Source organism: Rhinolophus sinicus, linkage group LG02 (genome assembly GCF_036562045.2).
Source record: "Rhinolophus sinicus isolate RSC01 linkage group LG02, ASM3656204v1, whole genome shotgun sequence".
Classification (NCBI taxonomy): Eukaryota; Metazoa; Chordata; class Mammalia; order Chiroptera; family Rhinolophidae; genus Rhinolophus; species Rhinolophus sinicus.
The window spans coordinates 54,926,622-54,946,242 of NC_133752.1; the positions used below are offsets into that span (position 1 = coordinate 54,926,622).

General features: G+C 36.1%; 1 protein-coding gene across 3 annotated transcripts in view; it reads left to right on the plus strand.

Annotated features, from left to right (window-relative positions):
• NUP54 (nucleoporin 54) overlaps positions 1-19,621 on the plus strand; it is a 30,000-nt gene continuing 10,379 nt past the window's right edge. For 2 of the 3 annotated variants that reach the window (XR_012493687.1, XM_019720455.2), the window contains exons 1-9: positions 1-214; positions 903-1,064; positions 3,951-4,034; positions 4,130-4,279; positions 10,088-10,314; positions 11,857-12,044; positions 12,827-13,023; positions 14,309-14,363; positions 14,799-14,892. Coding sequence is in view for 2 of the 3 variants with exons in the window: in XM_019720455.2 (XP_019576014.2) it covers positions 148-214; positions 903-1,064; positions 3,951-4,034; positions 4,130-4,279; positions 10,088-10,314; positions 11,857-12,044; positions 12,827-13,023; positions 14,309-14,363; positions 14,799-14,892 (1,224 nt within the window). In the remaining variant the exon portion in view is untranslated. The remainder of the gene's footprint in view (positions 215-902; positions 1,065-3,950; positions 4,035-4,129; positions 4,280-10,087; positions 10,315-11,856; positions 12,045-12,826; positions 13,024-14,308; positions 14,364-14,798; positions 14,893-19,621) is intronic. The other variant, XM_019720463.2, reaches the window with a different exon arrangement.

Sequence of the window (19,621 nt, forward strand, 5' to 3'; positions counted from 1 at the left end):
TTCGTGAGTTTCGGCCTCATAGGCTAGGCCAGAAAAGAGGCGGGACTTCGCGATCCGGGGGCGGTGTCCCCGCCGGATCAAAAATCGGAGGGCACCCGGTATCGCGGGAGCAGCGCCTTGTGGTCCCCTGGTTCCTGCTCCTTCGCTATGGCCTTCAACTTTGGGGCTCCCTCGGGCACCTCGGGCACCGCTGCAGCCACCGCGGCCCCTGCGGGTGAGTGATCCCTTCCGGGCCTTCTTCCGGGGACGAGGGGAGGCCTCTAGTCCCGACGCTCGGTCCGAGACTCTCTGGCTCGGGGATCCTGGGGTCTCCTGTCGCCGCGGAGACTGGGGCTTCGGCAAAGGGCCGGCGGCGGCAGAGTGGGCCGAGGCGGCTCCTGAGGAGGCCGCGGGGGGACTCGAGGCCCAATCGGGAGCTCGCACACTGCGCGTGGGCCCCCGCAGGGCCCTGCCCTCCTGAGGTTCGCTTCCCGCCGCGGGGGAGTCGGACCCCGGGAGACTGGGGGCTGTTCCTCCGTTGCCTTGCGGGAGACCTGCCTTCCGTCCCCACCTTAGCCTCCGCGATCCGCGGCAGCGCGCACGTGGCTCCCGCTGCCGGGCCAGGCGACGATAAAGCTGGGGGACCCCCGGGTGCTGCCCTGCGGCTCCTTACGGCCCAGCCCCTGAGACGCGGGAGCGCTCGCGCGGCTCCTTGGGTCCTCGCTAAGGGACTTCACGCCCCTGCTCCTTCCTCCTGTTCCCGCCTCCTCCGCTTTCTTAACTCGTTTGGAGCAGACAAGGTTTGTCTTTGTTCACTTCTGTGAAACTTCTTGCAGACTCTTCTAATCCTTATCTCGCTTTTTCTTTTTCTTCTTTCCCCCTCCCCTTTAAAATTTTTGTTTCTTTGCCTACACGCCTAGCAGGATTTGGTGGGCTTGAGACTGCCAACTCCACCGCCGGTGGGTTTAATTTTGGGGGTTTCGGATTAACTGCTAATCCTGCAGTGAACTTTAATATTGGGAATTTCGGTGTTTCTACTACCTCGGCGACTCCGTTCAATTTTGGTAACAGTCTGGCAAGTGCAGGTAGATACTGCGGGTCGTATGTGTAACGAATGTTGGGAGCTGGAGTCCAAGAATATATTTTGTGGTTTCTAGAGTTTGGGAAAGAACAGCGACTTGTCTAATAAGGAAAGGAAATTTATCTCCTAATGTCGAATAGAAACATTTGTTATCAAGTTTTGACTCTTAAAATATTTAGTTTGGGGAAGTCTTGCAAGTTATGTTCATTTGTTGGCATTTAACTGAACAAAATATACCAAGTGATAAGAATTTGGAATGTATTATTATTATTTTGAGTAGACTATATCTTCCAAATTATTAGCTATCTCTTCCAAAGTATAAACTTAGCAGTCAGGCCCATTTTCCTGGGATTCTTGGACTCCTGCAGTCATTTTTCATTTTTCCTGCATCTTTCATTGGAATTTCATTTTATTGTCCTTGTGTTTCCCAAGGGAACAAGTCTTATACGAACAGCAGTAACCTGTCTTGTTTTTTAACCTGTATAACAATAATAATAATGTATTTCTTTGTTCAACTCAGCCGATTAATTAGTATACGTTCTATAAGATACGTAATTATAGAAAGAATCCACAATTCTTTGCGGGATAATTTGAGAAATGATCCGAGAGAGCAATTTAATTTATTGTCATCATTGAGTTTTAAAAGGTAGGCTAGACATCTTTGCATTCGAAAAAATAATTATGAAGATTTTACTACGTAGATGGATTGTTTGAAACTCATTGGAAATTTTGCAAAACACAACCTATAATGTGTGTATATGTATAAATTTAAAATAGGTCTATGTGTACTTTACATACAATGACACAGAAAAGTCTTGTTTCTCAGCTGCTCGTATATGAATTTATTGTCCATATTCTCTTACATTATGCCACGTATGCCCATGCCAATTCTATGCAACTGGTAAACATTATTCCCTAAAACTTATTTGGGAAGTCTGGTATTTTATGCAGTTACTTGTTACTGTAGTGTGAATATCACCTTGGCATCTGATTTGAAAATGTTTTGAAGAATACGTGAAAATTCCAAAGATAAAATAATCCATTATCATTAAGATATATTTAAAGTGATCATATATCATTGTCATTTGGTATGTTTGCTTTTCCCTATTTGCTTAAAATTGGCACTGGGTAAATCAGAAACATTATTTTGAAATTTGTGTTTCTGAACAAAGCCACCCAGCTGTACTGTAATTCACCAACAATAAGTAAACGTGTTGGTTATTTGCTTGATTTCATGTTCATATGGCGTTATCACTGTTAAGTTTTGAGTTGTGATACTATTAACTGTTTTTTAACTGCTTTAATATATGTTCAACAACAACCTTCAGCAAAGGGCTGTTAGAAATTCTTGTTTACTTTTTTATTTTATATCCTTGCAGATCCACTATTACTAATAAACATTTTTGGTATTATGGAGCATAAGATCCTGACTGATATTTTTATTATGTAGCCAATTCGGAATATATCTTAGTTTTTCTATGGAAGTGAGGAATAATGAAACATTTAAGAACCACGTTCAGTACTTTACATGATTTGTTATCAAAAATGTTCAGTTTTGTACTAGTGCAAAGAACCTACAGTAAAAAGAGTGTTTGGTTGTGCCTGCGTGCAACATGCAATCTGTCTTGAGTAATTTTCCATATCAGAATTAATGATGACTATCAGACGGCTGGGTTTTTTCCTTCTTATATCTTTTATGTTGAAATATTGATGAATCTCTGTCTCTTAGACCAGAAATATATGAGAGTAAAAGTTAGAATCCCAGAAAACTTGCGGCAGAGCTCAGAGAACACAAATGATTCGAACATTTGTCTTAAAAGTCTTTTTGGCACCACATTGGTAATCAGGTAAAGACTAACAATGAGGAGAACACATAAAACAATTTTAGATTGGCTAGTATTCCCTTCCATTCACATGTCAAGTTAGATATAGTTAAGATTAATTTTGTCTCTATACTTAACCCCAAAATGAAATTTGTGTATCTGTCAGAGTTGTCCAGCTGGTTCAGAGACCTATGATAGCTCTGCCCACCTTCCCTGCCACAGCCTTTTTCACTTGTGGTTTTTTTCCCTCATCTCCTCCTTCAAGAAACACATTCTTGTTGTACAGAGATCAGTATATTGGTATGTTTTCTTTGAAAAGTTGCTTAGTCTCAGTGGAGACTAAGTAGAAATGCAAGCTAAAGTAAAATATAAATTAACCAAAGCCAAGGTTGCAAACTAGCAACACACTCTGCCATCACGATCTGTTGGGCACACTGTTTTAGAAACATTTGAATTAGCTGCAAAAACACAATTGAATTAGGGTTTAAGATTCTGTACATTTCACGTAGAAAACCTAGCTCTATTTCTCTTGGGGGAAATGGGAATATATAACACTGCTAAATTACCATTCTCCTGCAGCAATAATCTGCTGGAATTCAGGAACTGCTGCCATTTTTAAAAACAGTTCACATGGAACAGTTCCACCAGTCAGTAAATACCAAGTCTCCTCCACTCATTAATGTTACCAGCCTAAATCTTGTAGGCATTTGAATTTGCAACCCCTACTCTAAAAGTACATACATAGTCATTTTAGAGTTTGTTAAACATAATGGCAATAGGCTTAACAGGTTTTCTCAGCTGTAACTGTTAATAATTCCTTTAGTTGAAGGGTATATATTACATTGTGGTATTTCTACTTAAAATATTTAGTCGCTTATTTCTTACAACATATTGACTTCTTGATTAGTGGTTTTTTTTAAAAAATGATGTTGAAAGTAGAGAAAGGAAAATTAGATAATATATTTTGTCTTTATATGTAATAATTACTTATAAAATAATTTGAAAGAGAAATTACCTCTTAGGTATAAAAAAGATTCTATTTTATTTATCCCCTTATAATTAATTAGGTGGGTTCGGAGGATTTGGGACAACATCTACAACAGCAGGTTCTGCATTCAGCTTTTCTGCTCCAGCTAACACAGGCACTACTGGTAAGAGGACAATTTTAAGTCATTTGTAGAAGTAAATGAGCTAGAGGTCCGATTTTTTAAAAAAACTTAACTCAATTTCAATTTTTCCTTCAAAGGACTTTTTGGTGGTACTCAGAACAAAGGTTTTGGATTTGGTACTGGTTTTGGCACAACTGGAACTAGTACTGGTTTAGGTACTGGTTTGGGAACTGGACTGGGATTTGGAGGATTTAATACACAGCAGCAGCAGCAGCAACAACCAGCTAGTAAGTATGAGATTTTCATCTTCCAACATAAAACCATAATAATATAGCTAACATTGAGTGCACTGATCAAAACCCTTTAGTGGATACCTTTTTTTTGATGAATTATATGTTATTTTACAGGATCCAAAAGCTGCTTTTCATGTTTATATATGGTGATAACAAGTGGGGAGAAGACTGATTGGCATGACTAGGATTATAAGACTTCTGTGTTTTGTATCATTTCATTTAAATTTTTTGTTGTTGCTAAATAAAAATAACACAAATATAGAGAACTGCACAGAAGTCCAGCTTAATTATATATAAGGTGAACAGCCTTGTAACCACTGCCTAAGTCAGGAGAGAGACCCTGGCCAGCCGCTTTAGCAGCCCTCCACGTTCCCCTTCCAATCCCTCCCCATCAGAGGAATTACATGTCCTGTCTTTTATGGTAACCACTTCTTTACTTTTATAGTTTTGTCATTCAAGTGTGAAAGTAAAAGGTATTGCGCTATTTGTCTTAAATCTCTGTAAGCTCCCCTTTAGCTCTCTTTCTTCTTTATTTTTCAACTTGTTGAAGAAATCAGCTCATTTGTCTTATAGAGCTTTTCAGTGAGGACTTTACTGATTGTAGTTTTGTGGTATAATATAACGTATTCCTTTGTCCTCTGTATTTCTTGTAAGTTGCGTTGGATCTAGAGATTTATTTATGTTGATAGTTCAGGTATTTGTTTGCAAGACTATAGGTAGTTGTGTTGTATTTATCAAGAGGCATATAATGTCTGGATTGTCTACTATTTACGATGTTAGCAGTAGCTGTTGGTGATCATTGCGTAGATCCATTAATTCTTTAGGGGTTGCAAAATGGCTTTGTTTCAACCCTATGATTCCTTTTTTATATATTTGTGGGAATACTTCTATAAAGAGAAACTTCACCTCATTTCTATTTGGATGATTCTTTCCCTTTATTACCAGTTTTCAAAATAAAGTATTGGTTCCCTATCATTCTCCAAAGTTGACCAGTTAATTGTTTTTTAATGTCAGGAACTCAGGTATTTAAACTATTTGATACTTTTTAATCCATTGCAGTTATTAATTACCTTTCTTCATGCTTAAATGGTTCCATCTTTGTTCCGTGCAAGCCTCTTCAGCCTCTTCTACACAGTTGTACAATTGGTTTGATAGCTTCCTTACTAGCTGGTGTGGCTGTATGTTCCAGGGTTATCTTGTATGGAATAATTTATTTAATTCTCATAACCCTATGAAATAGTATTCTTGTTATCTCCATTGTATAGGTGAAGAGAGGAAACCGAAAGATCGTGACTTCCATATACTTCCCAAGAAGTGGTATAGGAACATAAATTCACGTTCCATGACTTTCAGTGTAATACTTGTTTCACTTCTCCACAGAGAAATTTGAGATTTTAAGAGAATAAAGATTTAAAATAACTATTATATATATGTCTTAAAATCACTTTTGTTTTCATTTTTCTTAGGTAACTTGATTGGCTAAAATTCAGCCCACTCAGGCATTGAAGATTAGTTTATTAAACATGAATTTCAAAAATTGTTTAATCAAAAATACTAAAATAATAGTAGTCTCAGAATTATTCTTTCTGGTGTTCCAATCATTCATCTTTTCTACTATCCTGTAAAAATACAAAGTTTAATGGAAATCCAAGTAGTTAAGGAGAAGAAAGGAAAAGTGAAGTTTTTTTCTTTATTTCTTGAAATAAAACCTCCTTATAAGTTATTGTAGTTGCACTTTTGTTAGGAAAAATGGGAATTTAAATAGAGTGTTACTCATTTTCAGAATGAAAGGGGCATTCAGTTATATAGCAGCCATTTATTGAGTGTATGTTGTATGTCAGGCGTAGGGTATATATAATATATATATATACACACACACACACACACACACACACACATATGTATATATGTGGTTGAAAATCACTATCCCTGCTCATAGTCTAGAAGGAGATAGAATAACAAAAACATCCAATTAGATTGAATAATAAACATCCCATTATAAAAAAATAAATGCATGAAAGCACTGAAATAGACCCATAGAGGGTGCTTTGGAATGCAGAGGAAGAACTGAATCTTGACGGAATTAGCCAGTTGAATTAAAGTCGGAAAAGCATATTCCAGGCAGAGGAAATAACATTGACAAAGGCCTGAATGTGGGGCACAGCATACTGAATTTGGGACCTACTGTTGGGAAGGAGTTTGAGTTTAATCTGCAAAGGTGATGGAGCTGTTGTGTTATTTTTAAAACCCTTGCTGTATGAAGCACGTGCAAGTCTGGCTGTGCCACCTCTGATACATCTAATCTCAGTATCTGCTGACGTCCTGGACAGTATCTCTTACTCATTGAAAACTTTGATAACTGGCTCTTAGTCTTGCTTTTCTTTCCAACGTCTGCTATGAATCTGGGTTATTTTAGCATCCACATGACTGTGTACTCAAATAGCCATGCCATCTACTTTTCATTCCAAAGACCTTCTCTGTTTCACTTTAGCCACAATTTTTACCCTGGACTTTGGCAACATCTGAAACTGTTCTCATTCCAAAATCACTAATGTGAACATCCCACCATCTATTGCTCTTTCAGCCTGCCTTTTCAGCTAGTACTTCCAATATCGCTGTTCTTTAGACCACTGACATTTTTTGCTCTTCCATCAGCTCTTTCCTGTCTTCACTATCCTCTCCAATTAGCTTAGATTCCATGTCCTTCCATTTCAGCCCCTCTTGCCAATATGCTGAACTTCCTTGTCCTTGTATCAGGCCTGAAAAAACCCAAAACCGAAGCCTGTGTAAGCCCAATTTTCTATCCAAATACTGCTTGAGAATAATCACATAATACAAAAGACTGAACAGTACCTCTAAATTCTTAATCACCAACCTCGGTTGGGTCCTCAACATTGCCTGGTAATCCTACAAGTTTCTGTCTTCAACTTATGCTCTCATTTTCTATAACAGTTATTTTAAATCTTTATTCTCTTCAAACCTCAAATTTCTCTGTTCTCACTTTTAGGAGATGGCCTTGACCTCTACTTCTGAGAGAAAACAGAATCCCTCAGTGTAATTCCTTCAGCTTCCCACTGCCAGATCTATTTACCCCCGTGCCCATCCTTTTCTCACCTGTGCTCTGGGTCTCACATCCTCCTACCTTCAGGGGACACTTGAGCTATTGAGTATTCTTTCCAGCAAACCCTCCCCCCAACCCCCCAAAAAAAAGTCTTCAACTTGCCTCTAAGGAGCTTTCTCATCCAGATTTAAACAATCTGAAGTTTCTTTCTTTTTTTTTTTTTTCCTTAAAATGGAGTAACAACAAAACAGAACTACTTTAATCTCACATCTCACTTCAGCTACCATTCTCTTCTCCCTTTCTCATAAGTTACTTGAAATAGTGATGGGAGAGTGGGATTTCCCTGCTGCTGTCTTCTGTTACCTCTTAGCCCACACTAATCTAGTTTCTGTTTTCTTTGCTCAAATAGATAAGGTCATTAATCATCCCAAATCCAATGAACACTTACTGTTCTTTAATTATGAAAAATTCTAGCACACAAAAATAGCATAGTAAAGTGATCTCATATTCTACCAAATAGATTCAACAAAAGTTAGAATTTGCCACAGAGATAAAACAAATCTATTACCTCCCCCCTCACCTGCTTTTTTTTTTTTGATTGCTGAATTACTTTAAAGCAAACAAATCCCTACCATGTCATTTCACCCTTACTTTACTATACTTCTCTCTATAAACATGGACATCATTCCAACTCACAAATAATAATTCTTTGGTACCATCTAACATCCAGTCATTCATCAAATTTCTCCATATGTCTCAAAGGTTTCTTCACTTGGTTTGTTTGAATCATTATCCAAACAAGGTCCACACATTTTCTTATGTCTCCTAAGGTTTTTTTTCATATAGAGAATTCTCCACTTTCTTTTTCCCCCCTTATGAATTGTTGCAGAAACTGTGCCAGTTGTCGTGTCAAATGCCCCCCCATTCTAGACTTGTTTCCTGTATCATTTAATTTTATCCCCTATATTTCTGGTAAAGGAAGTTAGCTTCAGGTACGTTATTAGATTCAAGTTTGACTTTTTGGCATAAGTACTTTGCAGGTGGTGCTATGTGCTTCCTACAGCATCACATTAAGAGGCTGTTCCTCTTTTAGTGACGCTGAGATTGACCAGTGGGTGCAGGTCGTGAGAGCCAGCCTGTCTTGTAAAGTTCCCCATCAGTTTCTAATGGTTTCATTCATTGATGAACGTTGCCTCACTCAGTTATTTTATTAGGAGTTGCAAAACGGTGATTTTTCTAATTCTGCCCTCCCTTCCACATTGAAATTCTGTAAAAGGATATTTTTCTTCATTCCCATAAGACTGCTTGGTCACCGTGAAATGCAATTTATATAGGAAAGGCAGGATAAATTCATTTAACTGACAATTTTTATAAGAAGTTATTGGTGGCCTGATTATTTCCAGTGGTGTCTGAGGAGTTGAGATTTTTTTTTAAATTTTTTTCAAATATTTTGTAAAATGAAATTTATTAGGGTGACATTGGTTAATGACATATATAATTTTCAGGTACACAAGGTTATGATACAATATCTGTGTACTTGTTGCATGCGCCCTATCCGAAGTCTAATTTCCTTCCATTTACCATATATTTGACCCCCTTTATCTACATTGCCCTCTCCCCACATGAGTGAAATATAAGGTTTATACTTTTCAATCTGACTTATTTCACTTAGTATAATACTCTTAGGATCCATCCATGTTGTCACAAATGGCAGTATTTCATCTATTTTCTGACTGTGAGTTGGATTCCATTTGTGTGTGCGTCCGTCCCACATCTTTACCCAGTCATCTGTCAGTGGACATTTAGGTTGTTTCCATGTCTTGGCTGTTGTGAATAATGCTGCTATGAATGACGGGCTGCATATGTCTTTACAAACAAACGTCTTCATGTTTTTCGAGTAAATACCCAGAAGAGGAATTGCTGGTAGTTCTATTCTTAATTTTTTGAGAAACCTCCATACTGTCTTCCATGGTGGCCGTACTCATTTACATTTCCACCAATGTCCTCTCCAACATTTGTTATTTCTTTTCAATAATAACCATTCTACCAGGTGTGAGGTGGCATCTCATTGTGATTTTGATTTGCATTTCCCTAATAACTAGTGATGTTGAATATCTTTTCATATGTCTGTTGGCCATCTGTTTATCTTTCTTGGGAAAGTGTCTATTCAGGTCTTCTGCCCATTTTTTAATCAGATTTTTGTTGTTGAGTTCTCTATGTATTTTGGATATTAGCCCTTATTGGAGGTGTTGTTTGCAAATATTTTCTCCCATTCAGTTGGTTGCCTTTTTGTTTTGTTGCTAGTTTCTTTTGCTGTGCAGGAGCTTTTTAGTTTGTAGTCCCGTTCATTTATTTTTGCTTTTAGTTCCCTTGCCTTTGGTTAGGCTCCAGTTCACAAAAATCCTTTACCTTGCCCAGCTTCTAGAGTCTCTGTATTGCTTGTCTTGTAGCGCCTTCTCCCATTTTCAAAGGCAGCCACATAACATCTTCAAATCTCATTCTGACTCTGACCTCCCTTTTCGCTTTTAAGGACACCATTGAGCCCACTGTGATCATCCAGGATAATCTCAGCTTTATTTCTTAATCACATCTGCAAAGTCCCTTTTGCTGTAAACATATTTACAAGTTCTGGGAATTGGGATGTGGATATCTTTGTGGGGGAACTATTCTGCATACCATACCTAGGATCTCAATGGATCCTTTTTTTTTTTTTAAATACTAATTTGGGGATATATTTTTAGCATTAGGTGGTCTCTTCAGTCAGCCTACACAAGCTCCTGCCCAGTCGAACCAACTGATAAATACCGCAAGTGCTCTTTCTGCTCCAACGCTGTTAGGAGATGAGAGAGATGCTATTTTAGCAAAATGGAATCAACTGCAGGCCTTTTGGGGAACAGGAAAAGGATATTTCAACAATAACATTCCACCAGTGGATTTCACGCAAGAAAATCCCTTTTGCCGATTTAAGGTACTAATACTGCTTTTCATCTTCACTTGAAGAGTGTATGTAAGAGAGAATATGGTGTTTGGATTAAAATAATACCAAGAAAGCAATTGCTTGTCTTTTTGGTTTTTTTTTTTTTTTTTGGTTTTTTTTTTTAGTACTCTTTGAATGTGGTACAATTATACTTTTGTTTTAAAAATACAGAAATTACAATATTGAAGTCATTTCTTACATAATATGTATTATTGAAAAGGACCAGAATATAACTGAGGGAAGGTGTGACTAGAATGTAGTTTATAACTGGGGTAAAAAGTATTAACAGAAGGGGAATGGTCTGCTTGGCATCTATAGAGGGGAGACGTAAACCTAGAATTGAGTGGTATTCATCTAACATTGTCCGGGAAAGCACACCCTAACCAGCAGACAGGAGTATCTGTTCTGGGTGGCATGTATAATCCAACTGTCACTATTATAGCTGGATGCCAAAGCCATTAAAACAATGTAGTCGGATTTCTTTGTTCTGATTCCATGCCTGCCAAACAACCTTCTCATTTGAATTTGACTTCTCAGAGTCTGTTCATCAGCCAGTGAGAATATTTAAGTCAATTTGTGTATTTTTCATAAGAAATCAATGTATTGCAATCCAGTTTATACTTCAGCCTCTTTTGAGGCTGTTAGTTTTGTTGGCCTATGTCAGTCTCATAACCCTAATCAGTGTGTACCTGTGTTTGGAACTGCAAAACTGAGAATCAGACCCTTGAACATGGTTAAACAAGAAGTGACCTCCTGATCTTGTTAGAAAACATCTCTTTATCTCATCACTCTGACAAAAAGAAAGCATATTTGAAATTTTAATACTTTTGTATAGTGACTAAAAGGTATATAGTAGACATAGGTTGAATATAACAATTTAATTTTTTTAAGTTGGTAAATAACATACATAGGGTATAAATTTACTAGAGTGAATTTAAAAAAATCGTGCGTTGTAAATGGTGACAAAAGAGGAGACTTCTAAGAGTAATTCTCTAGAAAGATAGTTTTTCATATTCAATATTATGTAAAAAACTGACCTGTTTCATGATGGTTTGTATTACATAAAACCCTAAAATGATGAACATTCTTTATAGTATTTGTAAGTTGTCAGTGTTATTATTTTACTTCAAAAGTATTTAATAAATCATTTCTTTATATATCTGAAACTTGAGATTCCGTGAATCTGATAGTAAAACAACTTACATTTTGGTCCATGACTTTTGCAGTCATTTTTATATAACATTCAGAGTTGTTACAACAGTGTTCAGAAACACCTAACAGTCAAATTTTTTGGAGGAAAAAGCTACTTAGTTACTCTATTGAAAAGGAAATTTTAATTTCATTTTGTAAGTTTGTTATTCTTGGGTAAAATAATTTCTTTTTATAATTGTGTGACCTCCAGGGGCACAAGGAGTTAAGAATCATTTCCTTCACTACCAGACATTAAGCTTCCCCTGTTTTAGCTGTTAATATTAAGTATCTGATTTAAGGTCTGTACATATATTTGATACCGTTTATTTTGTCATTCCACAGGCAGTAGGTTATAGTTGTATGCCCAATAACAAAGATGAAGATGGGCTAGTGGTTTTAGTTTTCAACAAAAAAGAAACAGATATTCGAAGTCAGCAACAGCAGTTGGTAGAATCATTGCATAAAGTTTTGGGAGGACACCAGACCCTTACTGTAAATGTGGAGGGTATTAAAACATTGCCAGATGATCAGTAAGTAGACGTTAAATATACTATTTATTTCTGTGTGTCTTGGTCCAAATAGAGTGATCAAGAGTGTTTTGTTGCTAAAGCACCAATTAAATCTCAGGATGTTATTTCTCAGCTAGTGATTTTTAGTATTTATATAGAAATGTTTAAAGGCTTTTTTCTTAATCTTGGTCTTTGTAACTTATTAGACGCTAATAATTTCTTAGATTTTTTCATTTAGAAACAGGAAGAAACATTAATGGCTGTGTGCAAATCAAGGGCCACAAAGACATTAATGGAAAGTTTTAACTGATTACTATTCACGTATAACTTTGTTTAACTTCCCTTGTCCTATAATTTTCATATTTAGTGGCAAGGCATTTACTTGGTGATATTTTTAGGTTAGAAGAATTATTGTTACATTAGTGAGATATAACTGAAATCAGGTTTTACTTCTTGGTCTTGCAGTAAAGCAACCCATAAACTTCAACAGAATCTCTAAAACACTTCTCGAATCTAGAAAAAATAATAACATTTACATAGGACTTTGCAACTAAGCCTTTTACAAATATTATCTTATTTGCCTCTCTCATTTTAATTTTATCATTTAAATTGATTTGCAAGTGAATATAACATTAAGTAAGGATTCCTTATTTTCTGAGATTTAAGAAAAAATATTTTAATTCCCTTTTAAAACAACCATTTCTGAATTCAGCTAGTGCCCTTTTAAAATCACCTGCTGCGTTGATATTTGTGGCTATGAGTTATGTGCTTCATATTTTATAACTTGGTTATTTTTTTCCCAGGACAGAAGTTGTCATTTATGTTGTTGAGCGTTCTCCAAATGGTACTTCAAGAAGAGTTCCAGCTACAACACTATATGCCCATCTTGAGCAAACCAATATAAAAACACAACTGCAGCAACTTGGTGTAACCCTTTCTATGATGAGAACAGAACTTTCTCCTGCACAGGTCAAACAGCTTTTACAGAATCCTCCTGCCGGTATGTTTCTAGACTCACAGCTGAGGAAATGAAAGGCTTATAAATGTATGCTTCCTCTATTTTGGGAGGTATTGGTTGGTTATTAATGTTAATGAAACCAGTTTCAGCTTATCATGTCTGCTTATTAGGGACATAGTTTTGAATTTTTTTTATTGTATTCTTCACTCATCTAGTTTTTTTATTATTTAGCTAATGTTTGTTAGAAATTTTGGGACATCATGATCTAAAGAAAAATAGTCCATAGTTCATCTACCCAAAGGTAATTTACTCTTAATATGTTAGTTTATTTTTTTCTAGCTTCTCTCTTATTTTAACTGAGTCTTCAAGTAAAACTTCAATGTGTTCTCACCATAAAAGATTCAGGTAGCATGCTATTAATAGTTGTGCTTATTAGTCCTTTATCTATGATTTTAATAGAAGCATATGTACATGGAAGTCCTTAAAAAGGATTCTGCAGCTTGCCCTTTCACTTACAGTATTTCTTAGTACTTTTCACATCAGTTCAGGAAGGTAGATCTTACTCTTTTTGAAAACTGCGTGGAATTCCACGGATGTACCTTACATCACTTAACCTGTAATTTTTTTCTACCTTTTGACTATTATAAACTATTCAACCATTAACATCCTTGTAAATACGTCTTAGGACACATAGGTATGTATTTTTTTAGAATAGATCTCTGATAATGAAATTTTTGAGTCAAGATTATATATATTTTATATATTGTTAGATACTGCCAAGTTGCTCTCCAGAGCAAGTTCTACATAACAAGAATGTGTTGTTTTTCTCATATTTTTCATTTTTCTAGTATTTTCTCATTTTGCTGTTTTGTCAGCAGTGAAGATTGTGTCTTTTAATTTTGCCGCACTGATGGCAAAAAATTAATATCTATTTTCATTTGCATTTATTTCCCTGATTACTAGTAAAGTTGAGCATCTTTTTGTATGTTTATTAGCCACATGTTTATATTTTTTTTTTGTGAACTACCTATTCATGTCCCTTGCCCGTTTTCTATGAGGTTTTTTGGTCTTCTTTCTGATTTATTGGAGCTCTTTCTATATTCTGAAGGTTAATCCATTATCCCATAGGTTATAGGTATTTCCTTTCTATCTACACTTTTTAGTTTTATCTTAGAAAATTTTTTATTTTTGTAGTGGTCATATTTGACAGTCATTTTCATTATAGCTTAAGGGTCTTGTGTCTCACTTGGGGAAGGCCTTTCCCATTCAGGTATTATAAAAATGGAAAATAGTTTCTTTTAGAAGAAATATTTCTTCTTTGTGGTAGGTGTCGATCCTATTATCTGGGAGCAAGCCAAGGTGGATAACCCTGATTCTGAAAAGTAAGTGTACCTTCATCTTGTTTTCATATAAGCACTAGTATTTGCTACTAGCAAAGCAAACAGATAAAGCTATTTAATTCTTACGTTTGAGGTGGGTTTAATGTTTGAGGTGGGTTTATTTTCATTTCTATTGCTTTTCATAGAATGTCGACTATGGTAAGGCAGCATAGTGTGGTGAAAACATTAAAATCTGAGCCAGTACCCTAATTATGTTTGCTTTTAATAATTAACTTCTGAGTGAAGTGTATTTCCTTATTTGTAAAATAGGGAGGTTGAATAAAATCTCTGGTGTAACACTGTTGATTTCATAGTCATAGATCTGCCTTCAAATCCTAGAAATTAATGTGAAATTATATGAATGTTATTATGAAAATCTTCTTGTATTTTGTAATAATAGACATAAGGTCTGAAAATTGACCACTTGCATTTCTTCAGGTTAATTCCTGTACCAATGGTGGGTTTCAAAGAACTTCTTCGAAGACTGAAGGTTCAAGATCAGATGACTAAGCAGCATCAGACCAGATTAGATGTAAGCATTTAGCTTCATTCTCTGGCCCTGGGAATAGTATAATGGATCATAGACATTTCTTTTTATCATGTGTTATTATTTTATCATGTGTTATTGTAGGGAAGCAATACAGTGTCTATTGCAAATTAACAATTACGGTTTTATACAACTACTTTATTATGGTCTCCAAAATGATGTAAATCTGATTTGATATATTTTAACAATGAATTTAAAATATTTGGCTTAGCAAATTGACCTTCATTTCCAGTTCCAGCCAGAGAATGCATATTATTTGCTTTATTAAACACTTTTATTTATGGGGCCTTATGAAAACGAAGGCTGCAATTTTGATTATGTTGTCATAGTATAATTGTAGGCTGATGAAGCAGATTTAAATTATTGAATACTTAAATCTACATAATATTTTATAAAGTAGACTTTTGTAATTGAATACCTAAAGGTTCTTAGAGGTCACCTCCAAATTCTCTAAATGGAATTTCTACTGAGATATTCATTCAAATTCTGTTTGAGTAATGCAAACTTACTATTTTATGAAGGAACCCATTTCATTGTCAGCTATCTTTAATTGATACAAATTCTCTTTCTTACATTGATCCAGTATCTGCTTTACTCTAATTTTACACCCATACTCTCTGACATTACTTTGTAGGTAATCACTGCTTCCTATGACAGCTGTACAGATATTTGAACATCATAAACGTTCTTTCTATTTAGTATTCGCTTCTCTGGCTGAAAATTCCAGCATAGGTTTGCATGTGACATGATTTCCAGACCTTTCATTAGCTTAGATTTTCATTGATTTTTCTTTAGTTTTCTGTTTATAATTTGATTAATTTCTGCTCTTAACCATTTCCTTTATTCTGTTTGCTTTATTTTTCTCTTTTTAGTTTCTTAAAGTAGCAGTTCAGGTTATTAATTTGTCTTTTCTAATATAAGCATTTAATGCTGTTAATTTCCTTCTAAGCACTGCTTTACCTGAATTCCACAAATTTTGATGATGTTGTATTTTCATTTTTGATCCATTCAAAATGTTTTCTAATTTCCCTTGAGAGTTCTATTTGACATTGGGGTTTTTGACCAATGGATTATTTAGAAGTGTGTTTCATTTCTAAGGGTTTGGAAATTTTCCTGTTATTCTATTGTTATTTCTAGTCTAATTCTGTTATAGTCAGAGAACTTTGTAAATTTCAGTTCTTTTTAACTTTGTTAAGGTTTTTAACCCACCTACATGCCTTTGAAAAGAGTGTATTCTCCTGTTCTTGGGTGGAGTTTTCTGTTAGTGTGAAATCCAGTTGGTATATTGTTCAGTTCTTCTATATTCTTACTGATTTTTCTGTTTAGTAGTTCTATTGTGAGAGGAGAGTTGAAGTTTCCAGCTATAGTTGTTGATTTGTCTTTTTCTCCTTTTCATTCTATCAGTTTTTTTGCTTCATGTATTTTGAAGGTCTGTTGAAAGGTACATATGTATCTAGGATTACATTTTACTTTTACATACTACATTTACTTAGCAAATTTATCTTTTATTATTATATAATGTCCCTCTTTATCCCTGATAATATTCTTTGCTCTGAAGTCTACTTTCTTTGATTTTTAACATAAAAACCACTGTAGCTTTCTTTGGATTAGTGTTTGCTATGTCTTTCTATCCTTTTACTTTTAACCTCCTGAACGGTCATGTGCTGCTGAAGGACAGGAATACATTCTGAGAAAGATGTCCTTAGGAGATTTCATCATTGTGCAAACATAAAGTGCACTTACACAAACCTTGATGGTATAGCCTGCTACACACCTAGTCTATGTCTATATGGTACAGCCTGTTGCTCCTAGGCTACAAGTCTCTACAGCATGTTACTGTACAAAACAACATAAGATTAAATCAAGAACAAAAGAAAATGATGTAATCAGGAGATGTGTTAAACACGAGATGTATGAGGCTGCTGCCAGCGTAACTCAGCATTCTGCTTTACAGCAAACTTTTTTTTGTAAGTAAGAAGAGCAGAGTCTAAAATAATGATAAATAGTATAGTGTATTAAATACATAAACCAGTAACATAGTTGTTGATTATCAAGTACTATGTACTGTATGTAATTTATGTGCTGTACTTTTATACGACCGGCAACACAGTGGGTTTGTTTACAACAAACGTGTGAGTAATGCATAAACTATGACCTTAGGACAATGAGGACATCATTCTGCGATAGAAATTGCTCAGCTCCATTATAATCTTAGGAGACCACCATCATTGACCAGAACATCGTTATGCAGCCATGACGGTATCATATTTAAAGCGAGATTTTTGTAAACAGTATAAAGTGGGGGTTTAGGCCTACCATTTTATTATTTGTTCCTTGTTTTTCATTCCTGTTTCTCTTCTCTGCCTTTTTGGCTATTTGAACATTTTTTAGCATTCTATTTTTGTCATTTCAACTGTCAGTTTTTTTAAGGGTTGCTCTAGGGCAGTTCTCAGTGGGGGATTGTGGTGGTGGTGATTTTGTCCCCCAGGGCACATTGGCAATGACTGGAGATTTGTTTGGTTGTTACAACTAGGGAGTGCTATCGGTGTCTAGTGGGTAGAAGCCAGGATGCTGATAAGCATCCTACAGCGGACAGTACAGTGCCACTGCAACAAAGCATTACCTGGCCCAGATTAGCACAGGCGTACCTCATTTTATTGCTCTTTGCTTTATTGTGCTTTGCAGAAATTGCATTTTTTACAAATTGAAGGATTGTGGCAACCTTGCTTCCCCAGTAGGTGTTAAGGCACCATTTTCCAACAGCTTTTGCTCTTCGTGTCTGTCACATTTTGGTAATTCTCACAATATTTCAAACTTTTTGATTATTATATTTGTTATGGTGATCTGAGATCAGTGATCTTTGATGTTACTATTGTAATTGTTTTGGGGCTCCATGAACCATGCCCATGTAAGATGATGAACTTAATAAATGTTGTGTGTGTTCTGATTGCTTCACCAAACAGTCATTCCCCCGTCTCTTTCCCTCTCGCCCTCTCTATTCCCTGACACACAACAATATTGAAATTAGGCCATTTAATAACTCTATAATGGCCTCTAAGTGTAAAAGTGAAAGGAAGGGTTGTATGCCTCTCACTTTAAATCAACAGCTATTATAATAGAAATGATTAAACTTGGTGAGGAAGGCACGATAAAAAGCTGAGATAGGCTGAAAGATAGGCCTCTTGCCCCAGTCAGCCAAGTCGTGAATGCAAAGGAAGTTTTTGAAGGAAATTATAAGTGCTACTCCAGTGAACAAATGATAAGAAAGTGAAACAGCCTTACTGCTGATAGGGAGAAAATTACAGTGATCTGCATAGATTAAACCAGTTATAGCATTCCTTAAGCCAAAGCCTATTGCAGAATAAGGCCCTAACTCTCTTCAATTCTATGAAGGCTGAGAGAGGCGAGGAAGCCACAGAAGAAAAGTTTGAAGCTAGTAGCCGAGGTTGGTTTCGTGAGGTTTAAGGAAAGACGCTGTCTCCAAAACATAGAAGTACAAAGTGAAGGAAGCATCAAGTGCTGATACGGAAGCTGCAGCAAGTTATCCAGAAGATCCAGCTAAGATAATAAATGAAGGTGGCTACATTTTTTAAAGACATAATGCTAGTGCATACTTAATAGACTGCAGTATAGTGTAAACATGACTTTTTTCTGCACTGGAAACCAAAAAATTTGTGTGACTCTCTTTATTGCTGTATTCACTTTATTGTGGTGGTCTGGAACCGAACCCACAGTATCTCCGAGGTAAGCCTGTGCCTGTAGCGCTCAAGTTGAGAAACACATCGCTAGACATCGTAATGTATGTGCTTACGCCAGAGCTCATAGGCTTTCCTTGGAGCTGTCAGCATGATGCTCACTTGCAGGTTTGGGGCTGTGTTGAAACCAGATGAGGGGAATACCTGAGGGGGAAAAAATGGTAAACTCACTACCTGTTCCGTGGTACTTCATCCCTGGTCCTCCTGCCAGTATTTATTTTCAGAGTCAAATAGTTGTCCAGGCATTCTGTTCAAATTTTATAGCAATATTCCATCGGAGAGGACAGAGTGGCATGTCGTACTTAGTTCATCTTGTCCAGAATTGAAATCGTTCATGTCTTTTGCGAGTTTTCCTACTGGGCTTCATATCTTTCCTTTATTCAATTTCAGTTCATTTACGGTAGATTTTAATTCCTAGTCTGTATATAGCATTGCAGATATCGCCTCCTATCTCATCTGTCTGTCTTTGGTGTCCTTAGTTGAACAGAAAACTTTAATTTTAATTAACGATATTCATCAGTTTTTTGCTTTGTGTTTTCTTTTGGGGAATTTGCTTAAGAAATGCTTTACCCCAAGATCTGAAAGTCTCCTACATTTTTTTTTTCTAATATTTTAGAGTTTAACTTTTAACATTTGGGTCTTCTGTCCTCATGGAATTCAGCTTTATATATAGTTAAGTGGCTTATGAACCCAACTTTATTTTTCTCTAAATAGTGGGCCAATTTTTCCAATGTCATCTACAAAAAATTGATATTTTTCCCAATGATTTATCAAACCAAGTTCCCATATAAATGATGTAGCCTGTTCTTAAATAAGTTTCCAGTTGTTTTTTGTTTTTTTTTAGTGTTATGACTTTGGAAGCATATCTTAATATGTGGTAGAGTGAATCTCCAATATTCTTGTTTTCAGAATCTTTAAAGGTCTTTATGGATATTCTACAAATTTTAAAGTCAGTTTTT